We start from the raw sequence: 22,916 nt of genomic DNA, 5'->3' as shown, positions 1-22,916 counted from the left end.
ATCTGGCACAGCTCTGCTCCCCAGCTCAGCTCGGGCCCCTTTCTCCTTAGCTCGGCCCCACTCTGTCTGACCCAGGCAATTCTAGCTCACATGGAGGACGGGACCTCCCTGGCCTCCTGACTCCCTGATTAGCCTGCCCGCCCTGTCATTCAGGCTGACCTAGAGCATTGGCCTCTCCTCATTGTTCCTGGGGGCTGTCAGTCTCAGGGTCCTGATTCCCCATCGACCCTTCCCCCTTTTTAATACTGGGAGCTAGCAACTAAAACACCCCCACTGAATGTTAGTAAGGGGGCAACAGTCCCCTTACAGTAGCTAAACACACTGGGCCACTGATAGTTTACACAGGCTGGCTGAAGAGAGGAGTCCAGTCCTGAATAATTTTTATTCTAAATTTGTATCATTTAAATTGTGCAAAAAGGTTACTTTTGTTGTACACAGCTACAGTGGAACTGAGCTGAGGAGTTTTTAAAGCATGACATCGTTGCCCTGGGATCACTCATGCATCCTGCTGAAATTGCCTCCTGCCTCCCAATTGAAGTAGGAGCAAGTGTCATGAACACAAAAAATGAAACTGGCTTTTCTGATGGAAACATACTCAACCATTATTATTGTAGGCATACTGGGATAAACACCAGACACTATTAGCCTGGCTGCTGTACATGAGAATTTTGAAAAGCTGAAGAACATTGAGAAGCAAATGAAGTGTGTGGTGGGGGGAGAGGGGAGGCAGGAGGAAGGGGTCAGGAAGAATCTAGGAGTACTTCTGCAATGAAGTGTTGATACCATTTGGATTCCTTCAGTAAAACCTAATGGTACTGATTCTGGTCTAAGAAAGAAGGACACAAGGCTGTTCTTTGGCTTAGGATCAAGGTGGGGAAAACTATTACAGATTTCTGTGGGATGGCAGTGTAGAAGGGATATTTTTGTCTGCTAGCTTGTATGATTTGGGCCATTCCTCATTCACTGAAGATCCAAGTGCCTCTTCTGGTACAGGGTTCTGGCAGGAGGTAATCTTAGCAAAGACTCCCTTCCCTATCCACTCTGCCCCCCAGCTCATCTTGGAGCCTCTCCCCAAGCCTGGAGGTTCCCCAAGATCCCAGAGACTTTGTGCAAGTGCCCTGTGCCCAGGGGTGAAAGTATGTTAGAGGACTTACCGGTACGCCGGAGTCCTGAGCAGGGGGCGTGGCCCCAACCGGAAGAGGCATGGCCTTAAACCCCCAGGCCCTTTAAATCTTGATTTAAAGGGCCAGGGCTCCAGCTGCGGTAGTGGCGGCTGGGAGCCCGGGACCCTTTAAATAACCCCTGAGCTACCAGCTGCAGAGGTGGCTGGCAGGCTCGGGGGCGATTTAAAGGGCCCAGGGCTCCAGCTGCCGCAGCGGAGCCCCAGGCCCTTTAAATCACTGAGGAGCCCTAGGGGCTCCCGGCTGCCACCGCTACCCCGGGGCTCTGGGGTAGCGGCTGCCAGAGCCCCAAGCCCTTTAAATCCCCGCCTGAGCCCTGCTGCCTGAGCCCTGGGGTAGCGGTGACTGGGCTCCATCGGAGATTTAAAGGGCCCCGGTACTCCAGCCGCCACTACCGCCCCGGCCCTTTAAACGCCCGCCGGAGCCCCACCACCAGGGGGGATTTAAAGGGCCAGGGCAGTAGGGGTGGCTGGAGCTCCAGGGCTCTTTAAATCCCAGCCTGAGCCCTGCTGCCCGAGCTACCGCCCCGGTCCTTTAAATCCCCTCCGGAACCCCGCCGCTGCTACCCCAGGGCTTCGGCAGCAGGGCTCAGGCAGGGATTTAAAGGGCCCTGGGAGGGTAGCGGCGGCTGAAGCTCTAGGGCACTTTAAATCCCCATCAGAGCCCTGCCACTGCCGCTACCCCAGGGCTCGGGCAGGGATTTAAAGGGCCCCGGGGCAGTAGCGGTGGCTGGAGCTCCGGGGTCCTTTAAATCCCCGCCACTGCCGCTACCCCAGGGCTCGGGCAGCAGGGCTCAGGCCGGGATTTAAAGGGCTGGGGGGGAGGGGGTAGCAGTAGCTGGAGCTCCGGGGCCCTTCAAATCCCCGCCGCAGCCCCGCCGCTGCTACCCCAGGGCTTTAAATTGCCCTCTCTGAAAGCCAGTCCTGGTATGGTGCACCGGCTCTTACTGGTACGCCGTACCAGGGCGTACCGGCTTCTTTCACCTCTGCCTGTGCCTCATTATTACCAGGATTACAGTAAAACTCTGATCTCACCTAGGGCATCTGATTCCCACTGTGCTAGGCATTAGACAAGTTGGGTGAGAGACAGTTCCTACCCTGAAGAACGTACAGGGTAAAGAGAAGACAAAGAGGTGGTGGAGTGGAGATATACCATCCTGGTAGAGTGAACAGGACAATAGTCTCTAAACATCATGATAAATCCACAACTTTGCTTGTTTCTTTAATTTTTGGATGGGGTTGTATAGGGAGGAGATTAGCTAAACAGATAGCGGGGGGAGGAGGAGGAGGAGGAGGACGACAGGTTATGTCTACACTGCGCAGGTAGCCTGGATGATTGGCACTCAGGTCTGAGCACTTGGGTTAGCCTAACCCAGTATAAGCATTCATCAGAAAAGCCCTATATGCGTTATGTCCTCACCGTTTCTGCACTTAATGTGTATCTGGGGCCATTTCCCAAGGTTCTTTGTGCTCAGATACTCAATGGATTCTTCAATCAATTCTGTCAATTGTGGAAGAATATACCTGTCTCAGGGAGAATTGTGGAGGACTATCAATATTCAAGTGACCTTTCCTGTGTCCTCACTGCAAAATGGGCAGGTTCCAGTCTGAGATAACTTCAATCCAGACCTCCAGACATGCAAGCAAACACAGGTTCAAAGCACAAAGAGAGACACATGCTTGAGGGTTATGTGCAGCATAGAAGGTTTAGACACCCCCCCCCCCAAAAAAAAAAAAAAAAAAAATCAAATCATGTAGGTGCATGAGCTAAGACTGCACTGTAGACATATCCTAAGGGCAGAACCTGCATGCTGGCTCTAGCCCTCTAGTGGCCTCCCCAGCACTGAGCTTGCACAAACTCTGCATTTCCCTTCCTCCAACACAATCATTTATCAGTTTGCATCTACATAGAGAGTCAGTGAAGCCTGAATATAGACAAAGCCCCAAGAGAGATTTTTTTTAAATAGCCCATCCAGCAGTAGATAAATTACCTCCAAGAATGTGGCTCAAAGCCTGTACACATCCCTCTGCATCGCAGACAAGGCACCCCTCTTCCTGATTGCTGCTGGCTTACAGACATCTGGAAAAGAGAAAAGTTTCAGGATTTTTCTTTATAATATATATATTTCTATCTATCTCTTGGCCTTGAGTTCTTCCATTGTGCATGGCTTCTCAAGCATGTTGACTCCTTTACAACTGTGCCTTGTGTGGTTTGAGGTCTCCAGATCAATAAATCATTGGGCAACTGGGTACTCATGGTTAAGCAAGACTGCTGAAAAAGTTCTGGTCTTGAACATAGATGAAAAGGGATAAAGACCTCTTATTGACTATCTGGATGCTAGCTTGTAGTACCTCCACCATACATTATAAACCATTGAGACAACATTGGAATAAAACTTCTGGTGGCCCAATAAGTTGGGCTCACCAATCAGTACAACTGAAAATTTCTTATCAAAGCAAAACTTCAGACCCCTTCCCTTCTAGGCCATTTGTTTAAATGCAGCACAATCTAAACAGATGTTTAGAGACTGTGAATAAAGGAGCATGTTTTACATTTAGTTTTAGCACAGGATATTGAATTACCACTTACATTTTCCATTTAGGGGCTGTTTGAGATACTTCTGTGAATGTGAGAAGAACGGATCTCAGACTGAGTCTTGCTGAGAGGTTATCAATGAGTTAAGTTTCACCAAACTTATCACACAACTTGTATACCATGTACAAATCAACTCAAGACTGTTGAGTGATAATGACTGAGCTCATTATCTTTTTACCTTAAAGATTAAGAGGTAATTTGAAGTACCTAGGAGGGGAACACATGTAACAATGGGCTCTTCAATCTAGCAGAGAAAGATTGAATGTGATCTAATGGTGGAGTTGAGCTTAAATTCAGACTAGAAATAAAAGGCACAATTTTTTAAAAAACAGTAATTAACCATTAGAACAATTTACCAAGGGTTGTGGTGGATTCTCCATCACTGACAACTTTAAAATGGAGATTGGATGGTTTTTGTAGGATCAGTTCTAGTAATAATTTGGGGAAAAGTTCTATGGCCTGTGCTACTCAGTAGGTCAGACTACAGGATCACAGTGCTCCTGTCTGGCTTTTGAGTCTATGAATTTAAGTTTCATGGGATGCAAACAGCTGAATTAGATAATCTTTAGCCTTAACCATGGGAAAAACTTCCAGGAAAAAATGTCTGGGTGAGAAGAATTATTTAGATATAGGGACAATTATTCAAATAGGTGGGAAATGTGAGGCCAGAGACACTACAGCAATTTAAATATATATGAATTGTAACAATCATTGGTTGAAAACTAATACCCCTTTTAACACAAAGACTGGATTTTAAGAAAAATCCAACCCCTCATTTGGGCCCTCTCCTTGCATTTGCTTCTCCCATGTTGAGGATTCACCATTCTAGTTGTTCAAAAGAAATTGCAAAGAAGTAACCACCCACTCTTCCCATTGCTTCCTCTACAAATCTAAAGAAACAGAGTTTAATTTATTAAATGTTACCAAATGAAAGGCAAATTTTTATATTTATTATACATTCATATTCAGACAGAGCACCTTCTCTTAAAGCAACAGAAATGAATGGGAGCTGAGGGTCATCAGCACCTTGCGGGGCTATTCTCATTTCATGTAGTTCTAAGGGCTTGTATCTGGGAAGCTATTCCTGATTATCTCTATGTGTAGACACACTTATTCTAGAATCAGAGTGCTTTATTCTGGATTAGTTTAATCCAAAAAATGGACTAAAATAGTTGATCCAAATTAATTCAGAATACAGCATTCTTATTCTGGAATAATGGAGTGTCCACACATGGAGATAATCAGAAATAGCTCCCCAGGGAAACAAGTTCTCAGCTTCCATTCACTTCTGTTGCTGAATAATAGAGAAACCACCACTAAGCAGTGAAAGATTGAGATACATGGTGCTGCCTTACTAATGTTCATTTTATTGATATACATTATACTCCTGTTTATCCAAAACCCTGCTATTCCAACCTCTGCATTATCAGAATCCCTTCTTCATCTCCCATGGGTATGTATACATTGCAATTAAAAACCCTCGGCCGGCCTATGACAGATGACTGACTCACAGGGCTTGGGCTAAAGGGGTTGTTTAATTGCAGTGTAGATATTGAGGCTCGGGCTGGAGCCTGAGCTCTAGGACCCTGTGAGATGAGAGGATCCCAGAATTTGGGCTGCAGCCTGAGCCTGAATATCTACCCTGCAATTAAATAGCCCAGCTGCCCGAGTCCAACTGGCAAAGACCAGCCGCAGGTGTCTAATGGCAATGTAGACATATCTTATGTGTCTTGTGCTGGGGGGCCAGAAGAGATGTGGATGAGGATGTTTGGATAACAGACTAGGGACCCCCAGACACAAGGGTAACAGGGGAGGCTACCTTGCTGCTGACTGGCTCCTGCCCTCAATTAGCTGAGCAAAATCCATGCCCCCCCATGCTATTCAGATAGTCCGGAATATACTGTAGAGACTTCCTTGGTCCCTATTGAGAAACTCAAGTTTCCATATCTCATGTTTTGCTTTGCAGATGGTTTCCATGGTGAAGGGGAAACATGGTGGGGAACAGATAAATGCCCAAGGGAGGAAAAGAAGAGGAAAGAGAAATAGTGTGATCATGCTCCACTTTAGGCTGTTCATTCACGACAGTTGACAGACTAAGTTTATACAGAGGAATCCATGGCTGTGCAGGGAAGGCAGTGACAAAAAATGCTAGTCTCAAAATGGGAAGAAGGGGCAAATATGAGCTCATTTGTTGAGCAAAAGCAGCCAATAAGGTTTAAAAATACAACTTCTGTGTCTGTCTTTGCACTGCAGGATTTATCAAACATGACTTTCTGAATTTAAAGAATGTGAAATGCATGACAGGAGCCAAGAATGAAGTAATTCTAAAGGAAAAATTATGGAGAAGTGATACTGTGGATTTCTGAATAGGGCTATAAACTTTCCCAGGCTCCCATCTCTGATGGACAGTTCATCTGCACTGGCAACAAGTCTCTACAAAAAAAAATAAAATCAGTTTTGCCAAATGTTAATTTTTTTAAAATCCTGTGAGTTGATCCCTCCCCCCCAAAAAAGCAACCCCCCATGGGAATTACAATTAAGACTGATCCCAAAATTATGATTTAATCTTAGGCTTTTAGAACCCCTCTCTCACCCGTTCCCAGTGGGAGTGTGAAAATTAAGATGTTGCTAACTCATAAAATTTATAGTGAGCAAAGCAATTTTGGTCCCGATACAGGATTTTTCACTGGAGGACACAATGAATATCAGGGACCTACTGCCATAGGCTCTGTACAAACATATAGTAAGAGACAGCCCCCATCCCGAAGAGTTTAATCTCACTACCATGCTTTGCATTAGAGTATGTGACATGGGAACTGGCTTAAACTAATCTCATATACGGTCCAAACTTCCTTTAGATAGTAGCAGTATTTAAACCCTGCTGAGCTGGACAGGATAGTGACCTACAAGTGAAAGCATTTATGCCTCATTAGCAATACCCCAATACATCCAGTCTCTTGTAAATGCTAGTGTTGCCTGGCTTTCTGGAAAGAGATATACTAAATCAAGTTCTGACCTTTCTGAAGTTTACACAGACTGGGTCTTTCATCCTGTAGACACAAACAAAGCAGCTCACACTGCTCTCAGTCTTAAATATATTGTCTGTTCTTAAAGGGACAGATCCATTAGTAGCACAACATCCATATTCCCTTCTAAATAATCAATCATTCCAACTACTCGAGGATCCATTTTTATACAAACACAAAATATTAAAAGAACATTAAGGCTGCGAAAATAAAAGTACGCTGTCCCCCGTACAGCCTCAGGGACATCACAGGTGAGACAGGCTCCCTGCTCTCAGTTCCAGTGCCCACGCCAGAACTGCAGCCCAGAGCTGCAGTTGCAGGGGAAGTCCTGCTCAGCCCCAGGCTGGAGCATGCCCACTGTGCACAGCATCTTCCGGGAACATTGTTAAAAGCTCTAGCTAGCAAGTCTCCTCTGAGCCATGTGCCCTTGCCAAGTGACTTAGCTTGTGTCAGTTTTCTCTTTTGTTCAACGAAGTCAGCATTTGTAGAGTGCTTGGAGAGCAAATGCAAGGAACTAAGGGTATGTCTACACTATGAAATTAGGTCGATCTTGTAGAAGTTGATTTTTAGAAATCTATTTTACACAGTCGACGGCGTACATCCCCACTAAGCGCATTAAGTCGGCGGAGTGCGTCCTCACGACCATGGCTAGCATGGACTTACAGAGCGGTGCACTGTGGGTAGCTATCCCACAGTTCCTGCAGTCTCTGCCGCCCATTGGAATTCTGGGTTAAGCTCCCAGTGCCTGATGGGGCAAAAACATTGTCGCGGGTGGTTTTGGGTACGTGTCGTCAGTCGCCCCTCCTCCGTGAAAGCAATGTCAGACAATTGTTTTGTGCCTTTTTTCTATGCAGACGCCAAACCAGGGTAAGCAAGGAGCCCGCTCAGCTTAGCGTCACCGCTGCTGTTGTGTCCTGGGTGCTGCTGTCGGCAGACGGTGCAGTAGGACTGCTAGCAGTCATCATACACTGCTTCTGCTACAACTCTGCTCTCCTGCAGACGCCATACCACGGCAAGTATGGAGCCCGCTCAGCTTACTGTCACTGCTGCTGTGAGCTTTGTAAACACCTCGCGCATTATCTATTGTTTTGAAACCATGCATTCTTTTTTAATAAAGAGATAGCGGACACACCGGGTGGGGTGGGGGAGGAGGGAAGGACAAGGCCACACAGTTTGGATTGTTAGTATGACTACAATAAACCGTTTGAATGACAGCCTTGTATTGCTTGGGCCATCCTCTGCAGGGGAGTGGCTGGGGGCCCGGAGCCTCCCCTCCCCCACCCCATGTTCTTAGGCATTTGGGTGAGGAGGCTATGGAACATGGGAAGAAGGGTAGGCGGTTATACAGTGGATGCAGCGGGGGGGGTGTGTGTGTGTGGTCTGTGCTCTTGTTGGCTTTCCTGCAGCTCCAACAGACACTTCATCATGTCCGTTTGCTCCCCCAACAGAAGGTTCATAATGTCCATTTGCTCCCCCATTAGCCTCAGCATCGCATCCTGCCTCCGCTCTTCATGCTCACTTAAATTCTTTCCTGGCCTCTGCCACTGAATGCCTCCATGCATTAAGCTGTGCCCCATCAGTGCGGGAGGACTGCACGAGCTTGGAAAACATATCGTGAGTGTGGTTTTTTTTTTTTTGGCCTTCTAATCTGCGATAACCTCAGGGACGGAGAGGAGAGGGGGAGCGTAGAAACATTTGCACCTGGGGCGGGGGGGGGGGGAGGAGATAAAAAGGGAGAGTAAAATTAGGTTGGCTTCTTACACCTTCATAATGTGTGGGAATGTTTTCAAACTGCAGCACCCCCCTTTCCCAGAGCAAGCAATGGTTTGGGTTTCAAATTTAAAAGGAGGGGCTGTAGTATTCTGGTAGATTTGCAGCACACACCTATCCCCACCCCGCCATGTGACTATTCTCGGGGATGATCCCTTCACCCCTCCCAGCTGCCATGTGGTTATTCTCTGGGATGATCCCTTTTAGCCAAGCACAAACAGTCCAGCATGAACGGGGTCCTTTTACTGTTCCCTTACAAAAATCCCCCTATTTCAACCAGGTGACCATGAACACACTATTGCTTTTAAACCCTGTACTGTAGTTCCAAATGTGCATGCACGAGAGGTGCCTTCTCTGGTTTCGGGTCGGGATCCTGCCTTGGGAGGGTATTGGCTCCAGGGTGATGAAAAGGTCCTGGGTAGTGGGAAGAACGGATTCACTGCTTGCCTGCTGTGCATTCTCCTCCTCATCCACAAAATCCTCCTCCGTGCAGCATGAGACTCCCCTCTTGCAGGTGTCCACAGACAGTGGTAGGGTCCCCCACCCCCCAGAATGGCATGCAGTTGTTCATAGAAGTGGCATGTATGGGGCTCTGACCCAGAGTGACCGTTTGCCTCCTTTGTCTTGTGGTAGGCTTGCCTGAACTCCTTAACTTCCACGTGGCACTGCTGTGTGTCCCTGGTGTAGCCTCTGTCCAACATGCCCTGTGAGATTTTGGCAAATATATTTGCATTTCTTCTTTTGGATCAGAATTCTGCCTGCACAGATTCTTCTCCCCATACAGCAATGAGATCCAGTGTTTCCCTTTTAGTCCATGCTGGGGCTCATTTGCTATTCTGGGACTGCATGGTCACCTGTGCTGCTGAGCTCACCACGCTGACCAAACAGGAAATTTAATTCAAAAGTTCCCAGGGCTTTTCCTGTGTACCTGGCTAGTGCATAGGAGTTGAAAGTGCTGTCCAGAGTGGTCACAATGGAGCACTCTGGGATAGCTCCCAGAGGCCAATACCATCGATTTGTGTCCGCACTACCCCAAATTCAACCCAGCAAGGTCAATTTTAGTGCTACTCCCCTTGTCGGGGAGGAGTACAGAAGTCAATTGTAAGACCTGTTTAAGTTGACAGAATGGGGTTGGTTGTATGGACACAGTCATTTTTAAAAATCAACCTAACCCTGTAGTGTAGACCAGGCCTAAGTGAATTCATCAGAGCCACATAAACATAGCTAGATGACACTTGGTCCCAGTAAACCCTTTCATAAATCCTTTATAATCATTTTTGGCCCTTGTATGGGTCTGAGCTGCAAAGTTCAGATTCGATCCAGTTCTAGATTTCTAAGATGCTGAAATTCAGAGAGGTTTAAAGCAACGGTTTTGGTCTGGCCTCTACTTTAAGACTCAACATTTCTATAAATACATTTTACCTGATTTGCCCCTAAATATGATCCTAAATATTAGTTTGCTGTCTTGTTAATGTGCCTTCAGGATGTGAACTAGACAAAAAACCTGCATTGCTGAAATAGCTGGCAATGCAGTATAATTGCGCAAACTGGCTACTCTGCTGCAAGCAAAGGACACAGCTGACATGAGACTGTAAATCTACCCATCATTATTCGAGATGCACCACAGCTAGAAAAAAATTGCTATGAGTTCTTGAAGAGCTAGATTCCCTCAGTCCTAAGGATTCACAAGATACGCCTTGAAACGGTCATTGGCCCCCCTTCTCCACACTCTTCAAAAGTCACCACTGGCTATGGTGACCAGGTGTCTGGTATTTGACCACAGCACCCAATCAAAAAGGGACCCTGGTAGCTCCGGTCAGCTGAGTGGGCCGGCCAATGGGAGCTGCAAGGGCAGTGCCTGGGGGCGAGACCAACATAAAGAGCTGCCTGCTGCTCCTCTGCCTAGGAGCCAGACTTGCTGTTGGCTGCTTCTGGGATACAATGCGGAGTCAAGACAGGCAGGAATCCTGCCTTAGCCCCCACACTGTGCTGCTGACTGGGACCAGACCCCAATCCCCTGCCCCAGCTCTGAGCCCCCTCCTGCACCCATAACCCCTCATCCCCAGCCCCATCCTAGAGACTGCACCCCCAGCCCAGCGCTTGTACCTATCCTACACCCCAGCCCCCTGCCTCAACACACAGCCCCCTCCCACATTCTGAATCCCTTGGCCCCACCCCCTAGCCTGGAGCTCCCTCCTGCACCCCAAACCCCTCATCCCCAGCCGGATCCCTCCCCCACCCCAACTCCCTACCCCAGCCCAGAGCCCCCTCCCACACCTTGAACCCTTCTGCCCCACCCCTCAGCCTGGAGCCCCCTCCTTCACCCCAAACTCCTCATCCCTAGCCCCATCCCAGAATCCACAATCCCAGCCAGACACCTCACCCACTCCTGCTTCACTGGGCTGGGGCAGGGGGTTGAGAAAGTGAGGAAGGGTGGGGGGGAGAGTGAGCTACTGAGGGAGAGGGGGAAGGGGAGGTGTGGCCTCAGGGAAGGGAGGGGGCTAGGGTGTTTAGTTGTGTGTGATTAGGAAGTTGGCAACCCTACCCCGGCCAATAATCTTTTTGGGACCCCAAATATTGTGGGTGAGGCAGGAAGCCAATGAGGACATCAGTTTTGGAACAGTGCATTAAATATAAAATAGGGACTAGGGATTTTAACGGGGACATGTACAGTTTGCAACTAGAGAGATTCAGATGTCTGACAGAATTTGAGTCTATACGAAAGTCTATGCTTCTGTTTATTTAAAAGGCAAATAGGATTAAATAAAACCCATTTAGAAGAGAATTATGATACACAGACCAAAGGGGGGGGGGGAAAATGTAGGAGAGCCATGGGTTTTTTGGGTCCAATGTCAGCCAGTTAAAGGTCTAAAAGTAAATACCCAGTCAAGACATTGAGAGTCAGGGACATCCAGCGACCGCTGAAAAGTTCCAAGATACATTTGATATTTCACTTAGCCTTGTTCTGTTTAAGAGTGTTTATGGGAGAGTAGACTTGTCCAAATATAAACACTGCTTTATGGGCCTGATCCAAAGCTCACTTGAAGTCAGCCTCTGTTGACTTTAGTGGGATTTGGATCTGGTATCTACATGCTTTAAAATTACTTTCTAAATCCACATTCCATAAAAGTGTGGACACAGCTATCAATCAGACAGTTGACTATGAACTCTGCCAGCTCCATGTTATCCCTTTGTTAAAACTTCTTACAGTTAGTGATCCTTGTTCTGCTCCATTATGTACTGGAACAGATTTGACTGACCAACTCGTATGTAAAAGATGGAGACCCTTATACCTGCTCTAGCCCCTTTTACTCTAGAAGGGCATAAAGGCATAGGGGTGTGTGCCAGGTTAGGGCCACCATGCTCTGGAGATTCCAGACAGTGCTGTGGCCCAAAGGGCAGCCGGTTAGCTAGAACACAGACAGCCCTGGGGGCCTACTTGTTACACCAGGGTTTACACTCAAGGGTTAAATATTCAGCAGCACCTGTTAGCGTGCACTTTTCTGCTGCAACAGGTGAGGCTGCGGAGTGGACCCTACTATGTCAATCAATCCCTCATATACACAAGATAAATACGTACTTTGAACTTTGCTTGTTTTTGTCAGCATATCAGGATAGCGGAGATGAAACAGGTTTCACCTTCTCACTTGCTTTCTAGGCAACACAGCCACTTTGCCAACACCAGCCTCATTTGAAGTGAAACCTTTTTGAACTCCCCTATTGTTTATCAGGGTTACACATCTGCTCAGCTCAAGCAAATATATAGATAGATAGGTGATTCAATTAACTCTTATCTTGAGCTGTCAATACAAACGAGTGGTGTACTTCTTGGATTATGCAGTTCAGCCTTTCCACATGAGCATTTGCTTTGATTTAAAAATGTAAAACAGATGGACTATTTCCTTAAGGAAAACAATGTATTTATTCTTAGGCAAATGTAGACTCAGGTTATCAGTCAAACAGTAGAAAATACCTCCCATGGCTCCTCTCCCCCACTTGTTTAATTGCCATAGCTAATTGCTAATTCCATGCCTCAGAGATAAGAGCAACATATCTAACTTTCCTAGGGTACTTTTGTTTCATAACTTTCAACAGTTTGATAGCACTGCTCCTCCTGGTACTAGGCATATGAACCAGCTCAAAGCCAGCCTTGTGTAAACCTAGACCTAAACCAGAAAGGGAACAAAAGAGAAACAGTGTCAGGATAATATGCAGGGCTGGGCTGAACACTTAAGAGGCTCTTCTAGCTAAGACAGGGGTCCTTAAAATATACACTTTACAGTATCTTTGACAGTTTGTCTCTCCTCTGGTACCATGACCATAGGTGGGGATAGATCTCTGGGTCAACCCACGGTGCACTCTGCACTGCAGGGTCCCCAGAAGTACAGAGGCCTTAAGTAGCTACTTATGTTTGGTTTCTGTGTTGCCTTCCAGGCACAATCCTGTGCAGTTGCACTATCCCCTTCAGAGTATCAGGAGGCATCGTGCCTTGGAGAAGCATAATACACTCCAAAGTTTCCAGAATCTTCAGGGCAGAGTGCTTGCCTGATGCACTACTTCAGTGTTGTGCTGCATTTTCCTCTGCACAGCCAGTTGTCTCGGCTGGCCAGTGGCTCCAGCTCCTCATCCCCTACCCACTTTGGATGGCTAGCGATGCAGTGGGCCTTCTATATTCAGAAGATTGCCTGTGTGCTCTTCTCTTCCATGAGAGCGGAGGGAGGTTTTGGTCATTCATCATTTGCATCCCCGTGAAGGGGCTGGTCATAATAGGAGCCTTTGTCTGTATTAGAATTTGCATAGTCAACAGTACTTCCTGCCCAGAAATGCAGCTTCTTAGTTTCCCCACTTTATGTATCTTTAAGGGTCTGGATTACAAAAACCTCCCCCCATAAACGAGACCTGGCAAAGACAAACAGCAAGATAAGGTAAAACAAATGATCAAGAACCCTGTCTCTGATTTTCTGACTACCTATGTACAAGCATGCTTACAGATAGCAGCAGTGAAAGATGAGGTACCATTTAACAGATCAGAAGTGAAGAGTTTAGCACACAGAGGAAGGAGACTGATCATGGGAAACACTGTTACCTAAACTTGGGACAAGCATACTTCTAGTAAGGCGAGGTGAATAAGACTGGGTATAGCTCACTAGAACAGGCTGAACTCCGAGACCTGCCAGTGCCAGACAGATGTACTGACGATAGCCAGCAAAGAGCCCTCAGAGAGCAATTCCTCCACCCTTACTGGGGTTAGTGTTCAGGTAAACACCCAAGTACTTGCCAGTATTATACAGTTGGCTTCAAATGGATTCAAAGCCTGTTAGTAGTCATGATCTTGTGATCTGAACAAATCCAATCTAAAGCTCCAGTGATAAAGGGCTTGAAAGTACTGCCAGAAATGGCACTAGTTGTGTTGTCTGCTAAGATCTGCACGGCAAGTTTAGCATGCAGACAGCGACTCTTCAGGTTGAGGTATTGCACAATAAGAAGGGCTTACCTTGATGCGTTGTTGTGGCTATAACAGGAGCTGTTGAACAAGAAATATTGGCATGGCCCTGGCACTCAGGTAGCCTAGTACACCACATAGCCAACTACATAAACCAGTCTATTGAGTACATGTTGTAACCATTATTTTAAAACATTTAATGTTAAGGGCTAGACAGTGCATAAATGCACTACCTCTGAGCAACGGGGCATACCACAGTTCTACGGCACTAGAGGCCTTGTGCCTCAGACATACCCCTTGGAGAATGGATTTCTTCAGTCTTCACTCTTGCATGGAGACCCTCCCACTACCCTTTGCATCCAGTCACCTCCACTGGCCAGCACAGAGCCATGGTTCCATATGCTTCATTTACTCTTATGGGCAAGGGGGTAGCCACTTTTTTCACCCTGCACCAGATGTGTGATCCAGTCATGTGTGATGCTGCCTCACAAAGGGGGCAGGGCACTGCCTTGTTGGGAAAATAAGGTTATCATGGGCTTGGCCATAATAATCAAGTCATAAGCAGCACATTGTTTAGGGGGCTTGGTCTTGTACCTGTTGAAGTTACCACAGACTCCCATTTACTTCACTGGGAGCCCCTGGTGAGGTACTGATCTGACCCCCAGTGAGGTACTGAGGTAAAGCATAATCTTGCAGGTACCCAGCATCCTGCGACTCCTATTGAGTTCAATGGGAGTTGAGGGCACGCTGCCTTTCTCAGGGCCATGCCCATGATCATCATTCTGATCCCTTTCGGCATGCCAGGCTGGTGTCCAACATTTGCTGTACAAAGACTATTAATACTGCTCAGACCTTTATCTGCAACTTTCCCACAAGGGAGAGACAAACGCCAATAAGAGGTTTGTGTTTCCCTACAGACGCCAATGACATATCCAGTAGTTGTTCAGCAAGGACAAAGTTTTCAAACTTTATGCCTAATCAGGCACCTAAATTCATAGTCCGGCACAAAAAAAAAACAAACCACAAACACACACACACGCACACACCACAAGGAGCTGATCACTCTCAGCCTCCCACTGGGATCACCTTTTCAGCAATGGAGTTAGTCCAGTGGCCTCTTTTGTCAGTAGCCTAATTTTTTGAAGTGCCTTTGCTTGGTTTATCAATAGTGGCAAAAATAAGCCCCAACAGCTTATGAGATCAAGAATTCATTGCTTGTGTTAGGCAATGCCTGTATATTAGGTAAGGATTAATAAATGTATAGTATTGTCATGGAAAACATGATTGACTGCAATCACACTAAACAGTCCAGCACTAGACTAAACTAATGGTTCAACTGTCTAGACAGAATTGGAAAGGCAAACCTTATTCCTGGTCAGCTACCCTGATAAGCTAATAAAAACAAGGAAAGCACTTGAGCTTATGGCTAAACAAGGTAAATAAGCAGGTCTGGAGTATTTATATACGCAAATATTCATAGAAGTTATAAAGTTTCATTTTACAACAACATCTCCTGTCACAGCTGGACAACATGAATTCAAGTGTTGACCAAACATTTGACTTGTAAGCAAGACAAGTTCATGTTCAATCTAAAGTTTGTTTTCCCAACATGTACTACAGTGTCCTAGAGGCAAATACAATCTGTGGCAATTGTTTTAGATGTGGAGTTCAAAGTATCTGTCTATTACAAGAGGCAAAAGTAGCATCAATAGGAGAGAGAAAAATACTACATTCGAAGTTGTGATCGTATGAGAAACAAGCCCAAAGAGAAGGCCAATAAATCCAATAGGTTGTACTCCTGTGTGCTTTAGTGTATAATTAACACTAGCCCACAGAGAATACAATATTACAGTTCATTCTTGAAGCCCATTATACTACTTTGGTATCTAATGTATCTGTCCATTGTAGTTGAAGCCACAGTGTAGCAATATTTTGCTTCCTTTAATCACCTTACAGAGCTTTACAAATATTAAGGGCCAAGCAGAGTAAGTTTTAGCATGGCCAGTATTAGCTGGGACAGCTCTGTATTTCCCCTAATGGGAGGTCAGAAGTGTTACGCCTCAGGAAGTATAGAGTGGGACTGTGCAGACTGCATCAGAGTTTAGGATGAAGCAGACTATTCCCCTCTTTCTACGATCAGCCAGCTCCATGGGCTGATGCAGGAAGTGTGAGGAAGGGTCCAGATCTACCTCCCTCCATCCCTGTTGGAGAATTTACAAACCAGACTCCATGAAGAAACAAGGGCAGATTATGGGACTCTCCCAGTGATGTGTACCTCAACAGTGCTGAGTGGGCCCAATAAGAATTGGAGCCCCATTGTCTGACTCCCAGCACAACCTCCCTGACCCCATTTATGTTCGGGTGCGTGGGGTGGGGGTAGAAAGAAGGGTAATAGCAGCAGGGAATAGAGGTTGCATATATTATTTGTATTACTGTAGCACCTTGGAGCCCCACTCATGGGCCAGCTTCCCACTGTGGTAGATACTGGCCAAGCATATAATTTGTAGGCCTTGTGGTTTAAATGTAATTAGGGACTCATGTGGTGCAGGTGGTGAGGAGAAGGAAGGGAAGGCCCCTTACACATCCCATACCTCTTCTGCCTCACACAAGGGTCAATCTGGACTCAAGTTAGTTTTGACATCCTTTGGAGATATGGAAATATTCTCCTCAGGTAGGTGAATTGAGACATGGAGGTTAAGTTGTTTGGCCAAGGCAGTGGCAGAAGAAGCGAAGCCAGGTCTGACTACTAATGATTTTACTTCAGCAGTGATCAGTACTGGAAGAGCTAAGGTAGTGCAGATCAGGACTGAGCTGCCTTGGCCAAGATGAGTGGCCAAGTTTAAACAGCACTTGCTTAGAGTATAGTTAGCTCTTTCTGGCCATTTCTCCCTCACGTTCCTGGGTGCTAAATTGATCCACAGAATTATTAGAGGGGCAAGGACTAACCATTCCTCTTTAGTGCCAAGCTATACAAATATCTTCAGAAACAGGTGGCATTCCCATGACAGGAATTACAGCATCAGGCTCATTCTGAAATAAGGTATGGCAAGGTTTTTGCCTCAGGAGGTATGTTTTTGTGAAGGTAGTGGCCAAACATGGAAGCATACATTAGTTGCATTTGTCTACCATAGATCAATTTAATTTGAATAATATGAGGACATCACTTTTTAAAATGGTAAATACACCACATGCATGTAGACTTGCATTCCTTCCAAAAAAATCAATGAGTCAGTTTGAAAGTGTCATAGAATCCAGAGATAGATTCTATCAGTCTATTTTCAAAAAGGCAATGTCTCTTGGTGATAGGTACTACTTTTCTCCTTCCAAATAGCTTTCAATGGCTGCAATCACCTGGAAACTCATTTGTTCAAATGCAACAGCTTGTGATCTAAAACTCTCACCCCCACATCCAAGATTTTTTTTTTTTTTTTTTTTTTTTTTTAAATAAAGACACCTGGAAATATTGTTTTCAAGAGGCGCTGAAGGGAAAATGGGTAAAACATTCTCCCTCGAAAGAGAGAAGCAGAAAGTAGACATTTATAGATTTAGTAATAAAAACCCATAGCATTTACATTTAGGTATTGTTTGGTATCCAAGTGACTTCTGAAACAAAACCTGAAAGACAACTTTGCCAGCCTTAGCCTTCCTCTCACACATGTACATGTTTTCTTATTTAAAGGAATGCCTGAAACTTTGATCACAGGCATATATCAAGTTATTATGACTTGCATCGAACTAGTGTAGCTAATGGGTACATTTTACCAGTAGTCCTGCACTGTTTGCTGTTTTAACTGAAGAAACTGCAACTCTGGTATTTTATCCCAGACCTAGCCTTAGTCATATTAGAGCTATCTATGGGAGACACTGTAAACCTAGTTCTCTTCTTGTCTTTTTATTAATTATTATTATTATTATTAAGAGAGTGTAAGAAATACAGCTCAGACCTAGACTTGAGGCAGATTCTAGTGTTGGTGTAAGCAAGCATAATCCAATTCTACTTGGGCCTGCTTATAAGAGGGCTGAATTTGACCCCAGGTTTCTGAGGAAAGATGATTAACATCAGACAAACACTACAGAAAACAGAACTTGGAGACCTCCTTTAAAAGCAAACACCCTTATTTATGCTCTAGCCTTCCAAAGGATTACAGCACTTTCCACAGATAAAAACCAAGCACAAACCTTTACCTGAAAGTCTGTGCAGAAGGATGTATTTGATTATTTGCATTACAGTAGTTGCGTAGAGACTTCAACCAAAATTGGGGCCAAGACTGTTAGGCTCCGTAAAGACAATTCCTATTCTGGAGATCTTAAATGCTAGACAAAGGGTGGGAGAGGGAAAGGCAGAGGTGAAGCTAAGAGATGTTCAAAAAGCCATAGTTGAGAGAGAAGGCTACACTGGTTAAACACACAAACAAAACAAAGCCTGGCTTAGAAAGGAAGTGAAAATTTTACATACATACACACAAAAACAAAAGGAAAAACAGGGAAGTTGATAGCAATTAATGTAATTAAAAGCTAAGCATTGGAGAAAGTTGATAAGTGAAGCAAGAGAACAAGGAGAAATGGTCCTTAATTCTGCTGGCCATAGACAAGGAGGAGTATTCTTTTAAGAATAAAAGGACCCATAACCACAAGTACCTAAATGGGAAACAGGAGTTTTATCCTGGAGGACTTTTCAGTCTAAAGAAGGTATAAGAAGTTGGAAGCTGATGCTAAACAAATTCAGACTAGACAAAGCACGTATTTTTAACATAATTAGCCAATGGATCAACTTACCCAAGGTTGCAGGGGATTTCCCATCACTGGAAGTTTACAAATCAAGATTGGAGTTAAAAACATGCTCTAGTTCAAGCACAGCTATTCAACTTGAAGCAGGAATTATTTCAGGGAAATCCTGTGGCCTGTGTTATGCAGGAGGTCAGATGATCACAATGGTACCTCTGGCCTAAAAACCTATGACTTTGGGCAAGCTCACACAGCAGATCAGTGACAGTGCTGAAAATAGAACTCTGCTCTTCCTGGTTGCCCATCCTGTGTCTTATCTGCCAGGCCACACATATATAGCCCATTGAAAGTCAATACTAAAATTATTTAGTCACTTTTGAAAATTCCATCTCGTATGTATAAAATGCACTATGCAGAATAATGCCACAAGAATCAATGGAACGTCCGCTCTTAAGTCACTAGGGTGCTTTTGAAAGGGTTACCTATATTTAGCCAAAAGAATTAGCTCTGGAGATGCTTATCCTAACTGTTCATCCCCACTTACCTATATGAGGCCTCTGCATTCTCAAGGAGTGTATTGAATTTTTAATCTCCAAACACACCATGCACAAACAGTGAAGCACCCAAATAATACTTTGAGGTGGTTATGTTTCAGTACAGGCTTTAATTGGGAGAACAAACCACCCCACGCACCACGATGGACAGCCACAGAGACCTGTATCACTGAAGTCAACTTCAGAGAGTGGATTTGAATTCACTGAGTGTAAGTGAGGTTTGAGCCTATCCCTTTAGCATTAAAGTTTTCCAAAGTCAAATTCTAGCTTGTCTTATGGGAAGATTGTTGGAGGAAGAGGAATCTGTTCCAAAACAATGACCTAAAGATTGCTTAGTTCTAGTTCTTTAGTATAGTTTAAGAAGTCCTGCATTCAAGAACGTTTTGGGCACTTACCAGCCCAGCCAGAAAGCTGGGGTTAAATGCCCGTAAGGAAGAGCAAGAATGTTATGGGTGGGGCTCCTCCAGCCTGCATAGAATTTCAGACATTAACAATTCCAGCTTTGAAAGGACTCCCACGGGCAAGAAAACACTAAGAATTCAAGCATATAATGTTTAGATGGTTTGGGACATTCCATGCAGCACGTTTATGAGTTTAATTACTTATTGCGATTGCTTAACTGGGTTGTGTTCCTTAGATTAAGGTTTATTTGCACACATTAGAGAACTAGGACTGGTAGGAAAAGGATGCCTAACTCAGCAAGTCTCCTTAAGAGGTTTCATATCATGGCAGGGTGGGAAGTGTTTTAAGTGAGAGAGCGCGCAGGTATCTGCAGTATAATGGGTAATGCTGCTGCATGATCTGAACAAGGATGCTAACATAAGCTCCAAGAAAGAAATCACAGGGGCTGAGGGAGGGAAACAAAGCCAAGACAAGCTGAACAGTAGGAAAAATATATATATATATATATACACACACACACACTCCCCCACCCAAGATGCACTATGTTGGAGGACAGGAGAATTAAATACTCAATATATGGACAAAGGCTTTCTTCACTGCATTCAGCAGACCCAGCGGTATGAATTTGTTTCAATACAGAATAAATATAACAAACCAAAGGACCTTTGTGATCCATCTAGATTTGGAAACAAAACTGTACACTGCACCCACATCTCCAGGGAAGCTTAAAAAGTGAACAACATCCCTCTTAGTTTATTTGAAGTGGTTGTAAACAGTAGCTCACTCTCTAGAGTTTGACTTTCGCCGAGTCCTTTGACCAAGGCCAGAGGCTGCAGCACTCTTCTCTGCCAAGGTCCCTGTATGTAGAGAGGCTTCCAGGAAGAGGGGAGGAAAAAGAAAAAAGCTGTTAGGAGAAGGACGTTATCAAGGTATGACAAGTTTGCAGCTCCATTCCTGCTGGAGTCTCAGTGGAAAAAAAAACTTAGATCTACCCGAAATAATGAAGGTTCCATAGTTCCTAAAAAAAGAATGGTGGGGAGGGGGGTGATTATTGGCATGGAACTCAGTTCCACATCTTTGGGATTCTTATCGTTCCTCTCCTGTGTTTCATATCCAGTTTTGGAGAAGTGATCAATGTTTCTGGAATTCCCACAAGGGTCATCACGCCCACCCATCTTCTGATCTCAAAATCTTTGAGACATTCTAGGACAAAACTCAAATGTGTTCATGCTTGTTTATAGTTCAGCTGGCACAGTGATGATTATGACTGTAGAGAAAAGGAAACACGTCTGCTTTTCTGCTGATAGTGTTTACATACAGCTGAATCAAAAGCAGCTGCAGTAGCCCTGTGTATGACAGGCCGCACTAGACTGAAAGTGACTGGACTTTACAATTGTGTAAAATGTCATCCTTTGAAACTGGTTCACTTTTGAACAGAGCAAAGTGCATCACATTCATTCAGTTCTATTCATAAATGCATGAGGAACTGGCAGGATTCATTGAGAAAGATGTAATGTATACAAGACCTGCCCTAAATTCAATGAAAGTCAGGACATTGCTCCTACCAAGGCAGATCCAGTTGGTACAGCAACAGAGGAATTGTGTTTCAGTTAGAAGTTCTTACTCCCACTCCAGCTAGGACTTTTGAGAGCAGCTGGATCCTCAGAATATATTATATGCCTTCTCTTGGGTTTAAAGAAAAAGGTAGTAGATATATCCTTTGTGTTTCAGATAGGAATGGGTGATCCACTGTGGATAAGAATGGGCTCAAAAATTTCACCCCCAAACTAGAAACAAACCTAACCCAAATATATGTGAGGTTCAATATGTTCTTTTCACTTCATTTCCCCATTCTGGGAATACTATGAGAAAAGTCAGTCTAATTTTGGCAAAAACATGGAGACTAAGTACCAGAACTCAGACTCTCCCTCATGGAGGCTTCCAAGTAATTCTTCTGGTAAGCATCCAAATTTGTGGGTGCATGTCCAAAGGTGATCTTTTGTAGTTTCTATGTATTGTTTGGCTTTTCTGTGTCTCATTTATTTTACCCCCAAAATCATTTTGAGGAAGTATCATGAACCACATTTTAGAGATGTGGAATTCAGTCAGCACCCATAGTTGAGGCCAGATTTTTGGAAAATCTGGTCTCCTAATTAGGTACCTAACTAAGTGGCCAGAATTTCAGAAGTATGGAAAAATATGGGCATCAGTCACAATGGAAGATGCTGGGTGTGGACCATTTGAGAATCTAGTCCTTCATTCAGTGCCTAAATGTGAACAGAGAGTTCTTTTGCGGGAGGGGGGAAACGGGTGCCTCACTTAAGCACAAACCTACAGTTAATGCACTACAATTTAGATACACACACCCACACCCCGTTATTTAAAATGTAGGGAAGTTCTCTAAAATTTGCTTTAAACAAAAAACAAAAGACACACACACACACAAAAAAGAAAAAAAACCACTAAGCTTCCATGCCTATCACAAGGTCTCCCAAAAGGAAGTATCTTTAGTGAAGATGACAGATTTACTGAAATAATTTTAGAGTATATAGGCTAATTAATGCCTTAGAACGTGCATATGCTGGACATTTATAAAGCAATCGTAACCTGCTATGTAAATTAAGGGCGACTCCCAAGAGAGGAAGGCTTTTGAGTTATTACCCATTAAACCTGTGCTGTGCTGAAAGTAGATGCGGGGACCTTGCATGGTGGATTAAAATAAATAAATAAAAATCCAATTTCTTGCTGGTGCTTAAATTGCATGTGCTTATTAGCAATTCAGTATATTCCAGTTGCATTTCACATTTGGCAATTGCACACACAAAAAACTGAATTTTGTGGCTAAACTTGCTATTTACATGCAGAGCTCCATTGGTACATGGAACTGTGGTAAGGGTGTACACAAGTTGGAGCCATAACCCTGTAGAGACTTACACGCATGCTTAGCTTTATGAATTCTGAGTGGCCAAAATTAAGTCAATGGGACTGCTCAGGGATACAGAATGAACGATGTGAGTAAAGTGTTTGAAGAATCAGGACCTATATTTATAACAACTTGACATCACCAAATACAGGACAAGGTACATGTTTTGGTGAATGCCAGGAATTATATTAAATTACATGAAAACCTATGTTAGAGGAACATTAAGTTTTTAATGTCAAGCAGTCAAAATTTAGGTAGTGATCACATTAAAGGTTGGCTGAGCTCCTTGGGCATTAT

At 44.6% G+C, this 22,916-nt stretch overlaps 1 protein-coding gene across 3 annotated transcripts in view; it reads right to left on the bottom strand.

Moving 5' to 3' along the window:
- The window catches only part of LMCD1 (LIM and cysteine rich domains 1), a 65,618-nt gene that overhangs the window by 28,986 nt on the left and 13,716 nt on the right, over positions 1-22,916 (bottom strand). For 2 of the 3 annotated variants that reach the window (XM_027823712.3, XM_037904902.2), the window contains one exon: positions 3,172-3,260. In XM_027823712.3, the coding sequence (XP_027679513.2) occupies positions 3,172-3,260 (89 nt within the window). Of the gene's footprint in view, positions 1-3,171; positions 3,261-18,791; positions 18,831-22,916 lie in introns of those variants that run through there. The other variant, XM_037904900.2, reaches the window with a different exon arrangement.

The sequence above is a fragment of the Chelonia mydas genome, chromosome 7 (assembly GCF_015237465.2).
Source record: "Chelonia mydas isolate rCheMyd1 chromosome 7, rCheMyd1.pri.v2, whole genome shotgun sequence".
NCBI lineage: Eukaryota > Metazoa > Chordata > Testudines > Cheloniidae > Chelonia > Chelonia mydas.
This window is presented reverse-complemented; position numbering and strand designations above follow the sequence as displayed.